The sequence below is a fragment of the Colossoma macropomum genome, unplaced genomic scaffold (genome assembly GCF_904425465.1).
Source record: "Colossoma macropomum unplaced genomic scaffold, Colossoma_macropomum, whole genome shotgun sequence".
Taxonomy (NCBI): Eukaryota; Metazoa; Chordata; class Actinopteri; order Characiformes; family Serrasalmidae; genus Colossoma; species Colossoma macropomum.
Genome location: NW_023494786.1, coordinates 26,397,892 through 26,413,578, shown reverse-complemented (window position 1 = coordinate 26,413,578; position 15,687 = coordinate 26,397,892). Strand labels below are relative to the sequence as shown.

Here is a 15,687-nt window from a genome sequence, read left to right as displayed (position 1 = left end):
GACAAACATATAGAGTCAGAATTGTTCACATTGGTAATAGGAACCAGATTTCTGAAACGTTTAATGACTCCTAACAGAAAGCTATTACATGAAATGAATATGAATATGCTGTCTGATGTCTTGTTTTAAAGTAGTTTTGAGATAAGCTTTTAGCCAAAAATGTATCGCTGTTGACGGAAGAAAACCTTGTATCTCCAAAATGGTAACTTTACAGGAGAATGAAAAAACCTACTTTACTTTTAATGTAAGTCAATGGAACCAGACTTTTTTCCAAGTCGTTTTGGGCCGTTTCTCGTGGTCCATTCTTCATGATATTTACATACAATGTAATATACAAGGTTTTCTTCTGACAGCAATGATATTGAAAAGCTATTTATGTTGGAGGGTACTTGTAGGGCATTGTAAGGCGAAATAGATCCCATAAAAACATAGTGTTTTCAGATTTACCACAATTTTACTATCATCAACATTACATATAAAAACTCAGAATACAAGTATAGGTTCACAGGTCATTTTATATAGTAAATAAAATGGCTATATTTGTGTAATAGACATCGTGACCCCCGGTTCCTATCACCACCACTGTAAAGAAATCTGAGTCAGTAAGTTTCACTAAAATGAACTGCTTCACATCCACTCTGAATGACTTTGTTTACATCTCCACCACTAAATTACGCAGATTTTAAAAGGGGCCAAAAAATCATCAGCATTCCCCTTCATAAACACTCTCATTAGCATTTCATCTGCAGTCAAATTAAAGGCAGCCGATGCTCGCTGGCTCTCAGATGATTTGAGTGTGGCTCCAGATTACTGCTGCTGGTGGGAGGCGAGAACACGCTCCTCGCCCCGCGCTGAGCAGCACATGGGGGGAAAAAAGGGGCCATATCGGAGAAGTGCTTTGTGTTTCTGCACAGCCATAGCGGAGGAGAAGAATGGGCAAGCTGTCAGGAGGGACTCTTAAACCTAAATGCCATCGCCAGCGTCATCGGAAAGCCATTCAAAGAAGCAATCACCACATCACCCCTCGCAGACCCAAAAGTGGGAGGCTTTTAATGTTTTCAAGTGGGCCGTACACGGAAAAAAAAAGAACAGCACGGCTCTACTGAGAGATAAAAGGATTGAGAGAACTGTGAAGACTGGCATGAAAACTTATCCGTGCATCTAAAGTGCAAGATATGTTTTTCTTTAGCAATATCCGGAGTGACATAAACTATGTTCAAAGGAAAAAATATCACTCATAACTATCACTCAGGAAATCAACCAAGAAACAAGAACCTGATTTACAGTATTGTGCGAAAGTCAGAGACCCTTCATTCTTTTAATATCCAGTCAAAAGAGCTATTAAGCACAAGTCATTGATTTTTCAGGAGATGTTTCTGAGGAGAACGGAAAAGTCAAAAGAAAACATGTGAAAAGAGGAGCTTTTCAATACTAGAATTTAAATAATTGTTTAAAGATTTACAGAAAATGGGACTCCTAATACCTAGTAGACCACCAAAAACTGTCACCATCAGATAAACAGAGCATAAAGATTTCATCTTTGAGAGATACACTGTGGAAATGATGTCTAAGCAAGTGAATTTATTTAAAGTCTAATATATGTAATTTTTCTCATGAGATTATTGTTTGAAAAGACTATTTAATCGGTTTCTATACATTTTCCTTGTTTTATGTAATTTTATCTTGTGTCGTATTCCATCGGCAGTCCATTTTACTTGTTTCAAATATTTTTTTGTGAAAAAAGCAAAATAATCTGCATTATTTCTCAACAAATATAAAATTATCTGCGAATGGAATAAGACACTTTCACTTTATAGAATAATTTATAATAAGTAAAAGTATGGAAAATGTATAGAAATAGGTTAAATAATTTTATAATATTCTTTCAACAATGTTATAATGAAAAATACTATATATATATATATATATATATATATATATATATATTAGGGGTGGGAATCTCTAGGCAACTCACGATTCGATTATGATTCAGAGGGCTGCGATGCGATTATGAAACGATTATCGATGCATCTCTTTTTTCTATATAGCTTTATATTTTCTCACTGTGTGAGCTCAAGTTTCGAGTTCAAGTTTCAAGTTTATTTGTCATTTGCCCAACATGTCAGGACATTTATGCATTGAAATGCTTGTGGTGAGGCTCAGCTAATCACTCTACAGTAAAGTAAATACGTGAAAATAAAAATACATGAAAAACCAACTGAAATATATTAAATATACACAAAATATATACAGAATATACAGACAATATACATTTTAAAGTGACTAAGTGACTCAGTGTTGTTATTTAAAGTGACTTGGTACTTTTAAAGCAAAGTGTTTGTAATGATCCATAATGAATTTACTCCCAATATCTTTTTTTAATAAATCAAATGGAAGTGATGTGGCAACTGAACTAGAAGGCTCTCATCAGTGCTCTCGTTTGGAGCACAAGAAGCTGCTTAAAATGCGATAAAATGCGCAGTTACGGTGAAATTAGATCCAGTGGTGATGGATGTCCACGCAGCACGTTACAGCTATTCTGCCCGTTTTCATTAGTGATTTTATAACTTGGGTTTTGGTCTCGTTGTAGAGACGGGGGGGATCGCTGTGTCAGTAAAGTATCCCTGAGACGGGTCGTGTGCAACAGACTGCAGGTCGCATAGCAGCGATGCGTTATTCGCATTTATAAGCACTGCAGTTGGTTTCCTGGTACGTTAAATCTGCAACGAGAGACTGTCAAACATTAAAAAGTGGCGAAGCTGAAGTCGCTTCTCTTTCGAATTCTCCCGTTCCACCTTAAATGGTGCCGCATTTACATTCGGCGCCTCAGTTAGAATTTAAGGGTGAACAGGTAAATTCGAACATGAAGCTGGAGAATAAGAAGCGACTTCAGCCTCGTAAAACAGTCGAACGCTGAGAGACATTTTACAAGAAACTGATCAACTTCTGAGGAAAGGTTTTCTGGCGGAGATGGGAGGAAAGCAGCTATGGCTGAAGCTTAAAGCAGAGCAGAGTAAATCTGCGCTCTCGTTTATATCGTTTAGTCTATACTAGGACATTATCCCACACTGAGACATACTGGACTTTAAATGTTGCGGCTCCCAAGCTGGTTTGATTTTTGTTAAAAGGACAAAATGTTATCATTTGTGTTGTGACTCCTGATCTAACCTGGCTTTAATGCAGAGGGAGCCGGTCGGATTTCTCACTCATCCACCTGTGTTTTTGTTATGTGCCGCCACAGACTGTCCGGGCGCTGCACTTCCGCACTTCCAAGTTCCGCCTTTTGCGTTCCGTCAACATTTCGTTATAAATTTAATATTTAGAAAATCGATTTTTGACTTTTGTGAATCGATTCAGATCGTTCACGTCCGCATCGCGATACATCTAAGAATCGCGTTTTATTCCCGCACCCCTATATATACATATATATATATATATATTTATTATACACACACATATATATACATATATATATATACATACACACACATATATATATACACATATATATATAGATAGATAGATGGATAGATATCCTGTTGTTGGACGAAAAAAAAACTTTTCTTTTAATGTAGGTCAATGGAACCAGACTTTTTTCCAAGTCATTTTGGGCCATTTCTTTTGGTTCATGAAACTTACACACAATGTAAAGGGCAACAGGCATTTTCAAATGATGTAAAAAACTGAAAAATGACAAAAATGGAGATACAAGGTTTTCTTCCGACAGCAGTAATATATTTTTTTTGGGAAATGTAGGAGAAAACAAAGCTCCGCTCTTGCTTCAGATCAGAAAAAATCCACAGCTGAGAAGACAACTCAATGCTATGGGTTTGAAAGGATGATTGAGAAAAGCAAAATTTGCAAATCCAACAAAGAAGCTGGTGTTCTCAGAATACCGAACTGACCGCCCAAGAGTCCAGACCTCATTATTGCATATGTGTTTGGGATCAGTGGGATCGTGAGAAGCTGAAAAATACAACCAACTTCCAAGACTGAACCTCTGGAAAAACTGAAAGCAAAAGGCAAATTAGGCAAAAAACATAAGAATCCAAAAACAGAGACCAGGGAAAAACAAGAAAACTCAACTAGGAACACTAAGGAATGCAAAGGTACACCTAAACAAATGGGCATAAATATGGAGACAGACAGGTCGGGTCCAGGGCAAAGCTGTGGAGGACCATTCCTGGATGGACTGCTCCAACTCAAGACTCCTGGCAAGGGCGAGACACATGACAGTAATACTGGGAAAGCGTGGACACACTAAATACTGAAAAGCAATACAATTATGTTTAGCAGCTCAGGCTTCTGTGTAATTTTCTATTCTCAGTTTTTTTTTTTTCCTGATAACTGATGACTGGAAATAAACTAAAAAATGAAGGGTGGTCTTGGACATCTATCAGCACTGTATCTCAAGTCATGAAAGCTCAGTTTATTTGACACATGCAGAATGGATTCCTGGGACCTGGCAGAGATATTTTGGTTTGTCACTTTCTTCCAGCAACCCATCAGTTCCAATGCTAACCGACACTGAGGTAAGAGGTGCAGTGTTGGAACACTATTCCAGCAGAAAGAGCGGCTAAGTGGACATGGCAGGCTCATAATTGAACATTCATTCCAGTCATCCAGTGGCTAATAGCTCGAGTTAGAAAATGATTAAAAACAAACCTTGACTGCAGTAATTTGCCAAGTTTTCAGCCACAGCGTACACACATGTCAATCAAATGACTTTTACCAAACAGGACACGCCTGAAAGGAATATCAACAGACTCGGCGTATGGGTCTCCATTAACAATCCGCATACCAACTCACGCCTCACTTCCATCTGCAATGCTGTCAGACCCTTCTACGCTGATGAGAAACCTGAGAGAACACTTAGTCCATTAATATTCCACTTTGTTTTAAGGGACGGCGCAGATCAACACTCCCATACAGAGCGTGGGCGCCAGAGAGAGCGAGCGACAGAGCAAGAGAGCCCAGAGATCTATAAATAACACTGAAAAGACTCTTACCATTGTCTTCAATGGAGAAATAGAAGGTGTCGCTGGTGGCATTGTTTCCATCTCGAAGTACGTAGCATACGTGCATGTCATCAATGTCAGCTGAGGGAGAGATGGTGAAAATACATCAGATACATCAGTAGAGGGACAGAAACAGATGCTGAAAGTTGTTCTTGAAGTATTTAAGAATATATTCATCCACTACTATTCAAGAGATATTTTCATCTACTACTGTGAAGAAAAACTGAGAATTTGTCTTTTTTCACATCGGCAATCAGAAAAAGCTGCTCACATGCACTTACACCGTACACTGTAGTTCAGTGACTGTTTTTTATGTGTTAATATCATTTGTTCACTTAAAGAAGGAACAAACAATGGACATTGCAATATGCCACACAGTTTATTAAGTGAAGTTTAGGCACGATTTAAAACCCTTGGAGGTTGTCTGAGGTGATGCTGGGAAATGCACATAGAAGAAAACTCCAATCACTATGGATGGTCTGCAGGCAGCAGTCAATAATAGGTGGGAAGCAGCTCCTTTAAAGATCACATTTAATGGAAAACCCACTTTTCTGGCTTTTGAATTAGATTTTGAATTAACAGCTAAGAAATAAGGTAGCATATGAGCCCTTTAAATATTTTTTTTCTGGCTTCATTTTAATATAAGGCTTTGATGTTGTAGGTAAAACACTGTTAAAGTTCACTCTCAGGCCATACAGTCCATATATGGAAAACCAAGCTGCAAAAACAGCTCATTTTGAACTACCAGCTTTGTGATGTAACAAACCAATGCATGAACAGCAAAAATTGTAGCATAAGGGCCCTTTAAATAATTAAAAAATTTAGGGAGAAAGAAATTTAGGAGGACCTAAAAAAGACTGATAAACTCTATGCAGTCAAAAAATAATTGCTCAAAGGTTTTTTTTCAGTATTGATCAGTGACATGCTAAAAAATGACAGCAAAACAGGAAATGCAGACCAACAGTTTATAGTGTTCATCAGCATTTTGTAGCTCCTCTGATGTTGAAAACTAGGCTGGGTATTGGCAGCAACTTTACCATACCATACGTATCATGACACAAGTGTTAAAATGCACCATGTGATGTACAACATCATCCAACGTAGCGTAAACAGTTAACGGCTAAGCGCTAATCACAGTAGGCTATAAACAAATAACTCACTACAGCTGCAAACTAATCACAGCTGTAAAAGTGAAACTGAAGCCCAGTCCTAAATATTGCACTAGTCTTGCGGTCCAATGTGGCCTTCAGGCGAGGACTGCAACAGTGTGGATTTAGCAACTGCCCTTTCTCCCCAAAATTCCTTAAGACACAGATGAGGACCAATCACAGTGCACATTTTTGTTGACAGCTGTCTGGTCAATATGGCAAGACGTGAGCGAAAATGCATTTGTTTATTAATTTAAGGAATTATGTTTGTAATTAGCTCATTTAAAAAACAGAGTGAGACCGATGTGCTGCATCATGCAGAGCCTGCACGTCATACAAGTCTGACCTAAATGCACATGTTTAAACCTTGTACCCTTGAGGTTTCTTGCCCTATAGGTCTGACATCATCAAGGTGAGGTCTTTAAGGAGGACTGCAGGGCTTAAGGTGGCATTAGAGACTGAGCATAACTCAAACACACAGCTAACAAGCAGCTTCCACACCTCTTTACATTTGTTAATAAAAGATACTCACATCATGCACACAGCAGTACTGGTAAAAATAATGAAAGCTTTACTCTCTGCTCAGTTTCTCCTGTGCATGAGGGACCGGAGTGAAACAGCCATTTATACAGATACTAGCAAATAAAAGCATAACTATTAGAGCATTGGTTTTCAACATGCTGGATGTTATATCACAGGTTTAGGTTTAAATACAGTAATGTTATATAGAGGACTGCTCATAACCAATATTATCTCAAATATTCAAAAACTCTAGGAGAATAAGGAAAGATATGTTTCACATCAATAACTAAATGACAAACAATCCTTTTATAAATCTCATCAGTATTTGTACTATTATTATTTCTAAGCCGCTTATCCTCCTGGGTTGCAGTGGGAGCTGGAGCCCATCCCAGCTGTCACTGGGCAGAAGGCAGGACACACCCTGGACAGGTCGCCAATACATCGTAGTATTATTATTATTAATAATAATAATAATATTAATAGTAGTTTTAACATTATTTATTGCAGAAAATACTACAAGGTAATGAAAAACATTTTAAAACAGTCAGTCATAGCATGCAGAATTAAATACTATTTTGAAGGAAATTACCCAACCTGGCAACCCGGGGACTACTGGTGGCTCAGTAGCATTTCACTTCATAAACAAAACTCTGTTTTTTGCCGGACTGATAAAACCGACACAATTTAGCACGTGAGCTCATAAAAACAGGTAAAAGTCACTGATATTCAATGTACCTTTTTGCCTATTTTATATTTTTTTTAATTATTGAATTTACCATTTATTTTTAATACTCATTACAGCCCTAATTATACTTTAGACTAACACATACACATCCCACATAGAAGTAAATATCAATACTGCCAATTTAGGATATTTTGCTGTATTGATATTTTGAACAGGCAACCTCACACTGTTTTGCCATACATTAATAAAGTATTTAGAAGTGATTAAAGGAGCTGCTTCCCATTCATTCTTCACTGTGTCTACAGACACATCCACAGTGAAGCCCCACAAGATCTTAACGAGGTTTAATGGTGCCTTAGGTTCACTGAATAAACTGTGTCTCATCTTGCATTGCCTTGTTGGAATTTCGGTGATTTCTCGTGGTATTTGTTCTTTAAATGAACAGACAGGATAAACACATCAACACCAGTGTACATCATATCAGTGGATATCAGTGTACATCATACATGCATGTTCTTGTTGACTGCCAGTGTAACATAATGCAGTTTGTAATAATAATAATGCAGTTTCAGTATTGAAATATGTGAAATGTGATCCTGAATCACAAAAAAAGAGAAATAAAGATTTAATTTAATAGCACACCTGATGTATCAGTCAAGAACGCGAAAAAAGGAAAGTATCACTGGTTCTAACAAGGTTTAAGTTTGTCACTTGTCACTTATTCACTGATGTATTTTGTTCTTAGGTCTGACATCTGAGTGCACATCACACAGCATCAGTTTTGCCTGATGTCTGCGGTTTAGAATTTGGGAAACATCACTAAAAAACCCTGGCACATCAATTTCCCGCAGAACGACAGGGTCCATAAAGAACATCAGAATTCCTGCTGGCACCACATCACTTATCTGTCTCTCTCTCTCAGCACCTTTTGAGCTGGAATCTTGGAGCACATGCTTTTGTAGCCTGGGCATTTTGGAGAAAGAGTTAAGTTGACAGCTGAGGCTATCAATATTTGATGTCAAAACAGTTCCTTTCAAAGAGGCGAGCTCATAAAAATGTAAACCCATCATTTTCGAATACCCACCAGGGAGCAACAATTTTATTTACTGTTGGTTCCCACCCGGGTGAGATGTCCTTGAAATATTAAAAAAGCATGCTGAAAAGAAGGAGGTTTTCAAACAGGAGAAATGGTATTGGAATGATCAGCTCTCCTGCTAGTTCTGCTGAAAGAAATTCTATCTGTTTGTGTGGCTGACTGACCAGCAGCAGCCCCGGGGTTAGTCTTGTTTGTTGGCAAAAAAAAAAAACCCTGTTTGCGCTCATGTTTGTACATGACATTTTTCTTCCAGAGTTTATTCTGCACCATGAAAGAGCTAGAGTTGTACTGTAACTCAGAATATGATGTTCTCAACAAATCTCAGGAGAAAACAATAAGTTAAAGCCTTCAGTTAAAGGGGAATTCTACAGATTTTTCTAAATTTCTGCAAAATTCATGCAAAATAAAGTCATTCATAGTGGTGTGATGTGAAATGGATCACTGTAGAGAAACTTGCTGACTCTGATTTAACAGTGGTGGTGATAGGAACCAGGTGTTGCATTGTCTATAACACAAAAACAGCCATTTCATTCACTATCCAAAACAACCAGTGGACCTATACAAGTATACAAGTTATATATAATGTTACTAGTAAACCTCAAAAATAAGCTTTTTTGAGGGACTATTTTTGCCTCTCCATCACAGATGACTTCAACAAAATATTCCAAGCCGAAGGCTTATCTCAAAACTATCATAAAACCATGTTTCATGCATCAGGCAGCATATTTTTAACTATTTCATGTAATAGCTTTCTGGGAAGTACAGGCATTAAAGGCCTTAAATGCTTTGGACGTCTGGTTCCTATCACCACCACTGTGAACAATTCTAACTGTAAGTTTCTCTACTGTGGAATATTTCACAAAAACACCCTAAATAATTTTTAACAGTTTAATTTATGCAGACATTTTGAAAAAAAAAATCATAATAATAACTGGAATTCCCCCTGTTAACGCACTGCAAATGAATGCAAATTCAAAAGCTACGCTGTAGTCTGCTTGAAATGATGTCTCGAATTCAGTTCAAACTACATATTTCTCTCTTCCCTGAGCTGTAATGGGTTTTGACCCATGCATACAGAGAGTTTAAACATTTGCATATACTTTACAGAGAATTTGCCACTGATCTCAAGAAAAAATTCAAACTCTTTCGGCAACCCTTTCAGAGTTTCATTAAACTTTAATCATTGGGCAACTTATGTACCGAGGCTGCACAAAGCTGAACACTGATAAGAATAATGGTGTTCAGATGCATTAAAATCATAAAAAAATAAATAATCTTACCTTGTGTGAACGTGGTGATGGTGGCGTTTCCTTTGCCCAGATCGATGAGGTAGCCGTGCTCTGCACCCACAGTGACTCTAAAAGTCACGGCTCCATGATGGCTGTCTCTGTCCTCAGCCTTCAGAGCTTTACTGGTGATCAAGAAGCCCAGGTGACCAGTGGGCAGCGTTCTCAGCATCGTACCACCCTTGTTAACCACAATCTGTGGAACGCCATTGTCCACAGAAAGAATTGTGATTTTCATCACTTGTGGCTTGCGCGTTTCAAAAACTGTGTCGGGGAAGACGTAAAAGTCTGTGTGGGTTCCATCAGTGACCGTGAAGGAGAAGCTGTCGGATGCAGACTCTGTTCCATCGTGCTTATAGCTGATCATGTTCTCATTGAGGTCCTGCTTGGTGAAGGTGGTGACAGGCCTGGTGTTGTTGAATAGAAGCTTCCCATGAACAGGCACCTGGGTGATGGTGAACTTCAGAAACCTGTCAACAGTGTCCCGGTCCTCCACGGTCAACTCAAAAGGGGTTATTAACTTAGTCTTACCCTCGTTAACAACCAGCCCGTGAATGGTGACCACAGGCTTTTTGTTGTCCACGTCTGTTATGGAGATACGGAAGGTCCGGAACACGGGGTTGTAACCATCCGTCACCTCAAACTCAAAGCTGTCCATCTTAACTTCATCATCTGCAGTGTGGATGTAGTAGACTTTGTTGCCAGCTAGCTGGAGCTGAGTGAAAGAGGTGATGGGCATGCCAGGGCGTGTCCGTGCACTCCAGGTGGCCTCTCATAGGAGCTCGAGTGATGGTGAAGACCAGATGCTCATCTGGGCTGTTGAGGTCACTTGTGCTGAGCAGGTCTGTGGTTAGAGTCACTCTTCCACCTTCTTTCAGAGAAACCCCTTTGCTAACCACGTCAGGGAACACCATGTCTATTCCACCAACTGTTACATAGAAGTACCTGTCAATCAGTGGGTTGATGCCATCAGTGACATCAAATTTGATGAGGTCACGTATTCCTTCTTGTCCATTGTGGATATATAAAATCAAACCCTGGTCAACATCATTTTGTGTGAAATTCATTCCGATCGTTATGTTTTCTAGTGTTCCAAGTGGCGTCCTCCTTTGTAAAATTCCCTGATTGGGACCATAACGGATAACATACGTTAGCGTACTATCCTCTGAATCCAGGTCTGTGGCTTTTAGAACTTTGTTGTTGATTTCTTTGATGTCGCCTATCTCTATTTCAAGGCCGTCATTAATTGCCATCCTTGGAGTTTCGTCGTCCACTGGGATGACCATAATAATGACAGTTTTTTCCACCGTGAATTTGCCATCAGTGAGAAGAACAGTGAAGCTGTCATCTGTGGTTTCGGAATCATCATGCTCATAAACAATACTAGAGGCCTCTCTTATCTGATCTAGAGTGAAGTTTGTTACTGGAACAGTGCCAGACGTTAACTGATTTAGAATAAAGCCATGTTTTGGGGGTTTAGTGATAATAAAGGTCAACTCATCTGTAGGAATATCTGCATCCAAGCCATTCAAAATAGGAGTGTCAATCACCACGTTCATGCCTTCCATCACCACAAACTCTCTCATGTGGATCTCTGGCTTTTCATCATTGGATGGAATTATCACAATGGGGAAAAAGTGTCTCTCTGAGAAATTGATGCCGTCAGAACATCTGAAAGTGAACCTGTCCTCAACTGGCTCCACTCCTCTGTGAATGCTTTGTACATAGTAGATATGGTTCTGTTTGATGTCTTTGATGGTGAACGCACTAATAGCAATTCCTGACCTGGATTTCTCTGACCCTGGAGCAGGTGATATGTTCTCCAAGTATCCAGACGTAGGCTGAACGATGATCGTGCACAAAAGGTCATCGTTGGGAGTGTCAATATCATCAGCGCTTATGTGCAATATCTGAATGGCATTTTTCTCACCTTCAATCACGCTGAATTGGGGGCCTACAAACACCTCAGGGGCTTGGCTGTCTATTGGCAAAATAGTTACCTGCACTCGAACACCCTTGATTTTATTGCCTCCGACAGTCCACTCATCAGACATATCTGTAAGCGTCAGATTAAAGAAGTCTTCTTTTGTGGTGAGGCCAATTTCTCCACTTGTGTGCGCATAGACTACTAAGCCACTGATGATGTCTGCTTGCGTAAATCTGTTGGACGGCACTCCATTCACCAGTATTTCACCAAACACTGGGGGATCCTCCACTATAAAGGTCAGTCTGAGGTCATCGGTGTCCTCATCTCGTCCTTGAATGACATTAGTGGTGATCTCCGTAGCTCCATTCTCTAAAACATCAATGTAGGAGCCGATAGTACCTTCTGGAAGGCTTATGGTTGGAACCTCATCATCGACGGGCTTCACAGTTATCCTAATAGTAATTGTGACAATATGGATCCCATCGCTTACATCAAGTTGAAAGAAGTCATTGGTTGACTCATCTCCATTGTGAACGTAAGAGATCCTGCCGTTGGAAATATCGTCCAGATTGAACAAATCCCCTTTAGTGAGGATGGTGAACGTGTATTGGAGCTGACCATGCGTAGGAGGCTGGGTGAGCGTGAAGGATATTCTTTTGCTATCAGTGTCGGGGTCTGTGGTATGAAGCTCGGAGTATGTGATGACATGAGTTCCCCTCTCCAACACAGTGAAGCCGGTGTTGGTTATTTGGGGGGGCTTGTTGTCGACAGGCTGCAGGAAAATGGTGAACGTTCCGTCGACACTGTTTCCTGCTGTATCTTCAACTGTGTACTGGAACTGCACCACATGCGGAGTTATTCCCAGCTCTAGATCAGGAGGCTTGTATGATATCTTATGGTGGTTTATCTGTGCTTGTGTGAACTCCGTGACCTCCATATTTGGACTCTCAGTCAAAACGATGGTTCCGAGGATACCGGGGCTGTTGGTATCTGTGTCTGTTGGTGGCTGAGTGATGGTGTATTTTAAATCCCTGTCTTCGGAGTCCAAATCCGTGTAACGTAGGAATTTCTTGCGAAAGTATGTGAGCTGGTACTCATGTACAGTCAGCTGTAAGGTGGTGCCAGGGTAAAGCTTAGGCGGGAGGTCATCAATAGGGAGAATTTTAATAATAAAAGAGCTCTCCCCAGACTGATTCGGTGGGTCATTATCATCTTGAACTCGGAAGACGAACTGATCCATAACGGCTTCGGTGTTGTGAGGCCCAATGTGCCTATAAAACAGCTTCCCATCTGTAATGTCTTGTTGGAGCCACTCTGTCACTGCCTTCTCATACATTTCATCTTCAGAATTGAACCTCCATGTGGATGGATCTTCTGGAGCATCAGACTGACGGAGCAGCACCTCCCCTATAGTTGAGAAAGGAGGCTCCATAATAAATTTGATGGTGGAGTCCTCAGAGTCAATATCAGCGGCACTGAGCATTAAAGCAGAAATAGGCATCATCTGGTTTTTAAACAGCACTAAGCCTGTGTTGGCATTGATAATAGGCGGCTCATCATCAGTTGGCACCACAGTTATGGGGAAAAGGAACTCTACTTCATGTCTGCCATCTGTCATGCGGAAAATGATGTTGTCACTGTACGTATCGCTGCCGTCGTGCTGGTAGATGACAGAGCCGAGGTCAAGATCTGCCGGCGTGAAGAATTTTCTCCTGGAGCCCAGCACGGTGAGCTCCCCATGCCTCAGCCCATCTATCACTGTGACTTTCACATCATCTAAATTGTCCTCGTCGCTAATCTGCAGGTTCTGCAAACTGGACAGCGGTCTAGACTGGCCCTCATACAGCAGCTGCCCTGTATTTCGAGTCACAACTGGAGCCAACGTGTTCATGGGCTTAACCACGATCATGAAAGCGAAGGGGTCTGAGACGGCTCCCTCTGTGTCTACGACCACAAACTCAATTTGGAAAATTCTCTCACTGTCCGAATCCACAGACGGAGGCTTGTACGCTATTTTAAGATCCTTCAGATCCCCCTGATAGAAGGACGTGATGGGCAAATTCCTGTCATCTGTGCTCACAATGTAGCCCTCCTCAAAAGACAGAGGAGAGGTAATGTTAAAGATTAAGTCATCAGGTGGGGATTCCACGTCCTCAGCGGCGAGCATGTCCGGAGTTATAGCGGTCATCACAAACTGATCAACTTCCATCATCATCATAGCCACAAAGCTGGGTTTGGGGGCAGTGTTTTCCTCCCCCTCTTTAATGCGCACCATAATTTGGAAAAACTCCTGCCTTATGACGTTACTTTCCTTGTCTTGTAGTTCTACGTACATTGGGATATAGTCTCGGTTCGGTGAGCGGTGGGCGAAAGTGTGCTGGTAGCGAACGTTCAGCCTGACAAATTCATCACAGTCAATCATTTTGCCTAGTTTACCTTCATCAATGAGCTTTCCATACCTGGGCAAAGCACTGACACTGGCAAGAGACGTTACTTTGCACTGATATGTATTCCTATCATATGTGAACTCCAGAATTTTCCTATCGATAGGATTACTTATCCCAAGCAGCTTTTCCACAACGAGGGGCATGTTTTTGGTCAGAATCTCCAGCTGAGTGAAGATCACCTCCACCTCCATCATGAACGGTATGATCACAGTGTGGCTCTGCGTGTCGTACCTAAGTTGTAGCCGCACTCTGTCTCTGGACGGACTCCTGGACCCGAAGTGCGAGTACTTCACATCGTTGGGGCCAAACTCACAGGGGAACTTTTTAGGAGACAGCTGCCCCGGTCTCTGTGACAGAGGGTCATTATCCAGAACTGTTAAGGTGCACTTGTCTCCGGGCTGGACCTGGATGACCAAATCGTTAACAGGATCAACGAAAACTGACCTGCCGAAAGGGACCCGTATTCCATTGTTAGCCACGAGTATGGCATCCTCAGACAGCTCCGATCTCAAGCCATAGCTGAGTCCAAAGCTGTCAAAAAGCTGCGCTGAGGAGCCGTCAGTCAGCGTCAGTGCGAGCACAAAGAAGCAGGTGAAGCAGGAGCCGCCGGAGAGCCGCATCTCGCAGGCAGGAGAAAACATCCACAGCTCGGTGAAAACGAGTGGAGAAAGTTAGAGGGGAAACGCGGCGCGCTGCTGAAAGCTGCCCCACGCCTCGGCGCTCAGGAGCTGCACCATTCTCTCAGCCAGCAGCTGCACTCCTGCACGAACTTCATGCCTAGAGGAGTAGGGCGGGCCTGGGCAGACCACGCCCCCTTCCGCTCCCATTGGCGGAGCGCAGACGGCGGAATGCGCTTTGAAACTTCTGATTGGAGCGCTGGCGCTGTCAGTCAGGGAGGCGGGTCAGAGCGAGAAACAGAGCGGGAGGCACAGAGAAAAGAGGAGAAACGACGGGGAAAAACACTAAAAAGATACTATTATTTACATGATTACACTGACAAAAAGAGGGCAGTTTTTGACAACATTTTGAAGTGTAAAAGAAATGTGAACATTTTTTCTTTCAATGTTTACACTATTAAATATTTTTTTCATTTTTTATTTTTTTTTAAATAAGAGTTTATCACGCTGATGATTTCTCAAGTACAGAAAATACGTATATATATATATATATATATATATATATATATATATATATATATATATATATATATATACATACAAATTGACAATAATATTACATGTTTAGGCTCCTCAACTAATTTCCAAAGTTCTGAAAACAATCGTTTATTTATTTATTTATTTATTTATTTATTTATAATCAGGAAAGTAATCGGATGTAATTAAAGAAGAAGTAGATGTGTTTTTTTTTTCTTATTGACACTGAAGTGGTTCGTTGCTCGTTGCTCGTTGCTCCGGCTCCCTCTGGTGGTTGGAACAGAAAGTGCCCTCTAAGAATGATCAATTAAACGAGCACTGAAATATTTCAGGTTTGTTCTGCTAAACAGGTATTTAGATCTGAGTATTTCTGTTAGCTGTAGTGGTATTTGTTTTGTTCTTCG

The 15,687-nt window shown here is 40.8% G+C and overlaps 1 protein-coding gene across 1 annotated transcript in view; it reads right to left on the bottom strand.

The window, feature by feature from the left end:
• The window catches only part of frem2b (FRAS1 related extracellular matrix 2b), a 144,233-nt gene extending 129,368 nt beyond the window's left edge, over positions 1-14,865 (bottom strand). The window contains 3 exon segments of the mRNA XM_036565019.1: positions 5,010-5,099; positions 9,750-10,503; positions 10,505-14,865. Coding sequence (XP_036420912.1) covers positions 5,010-5,099; positions 9,750-10,503; positions 10,505-14,770 — 5,110 coding nt within the window. The 5' untranslated portion in view covers positions 14,771-14,865.
• Between the last annotated feature and the right edge of the window lie 822 nt (positions 14,866-15,687).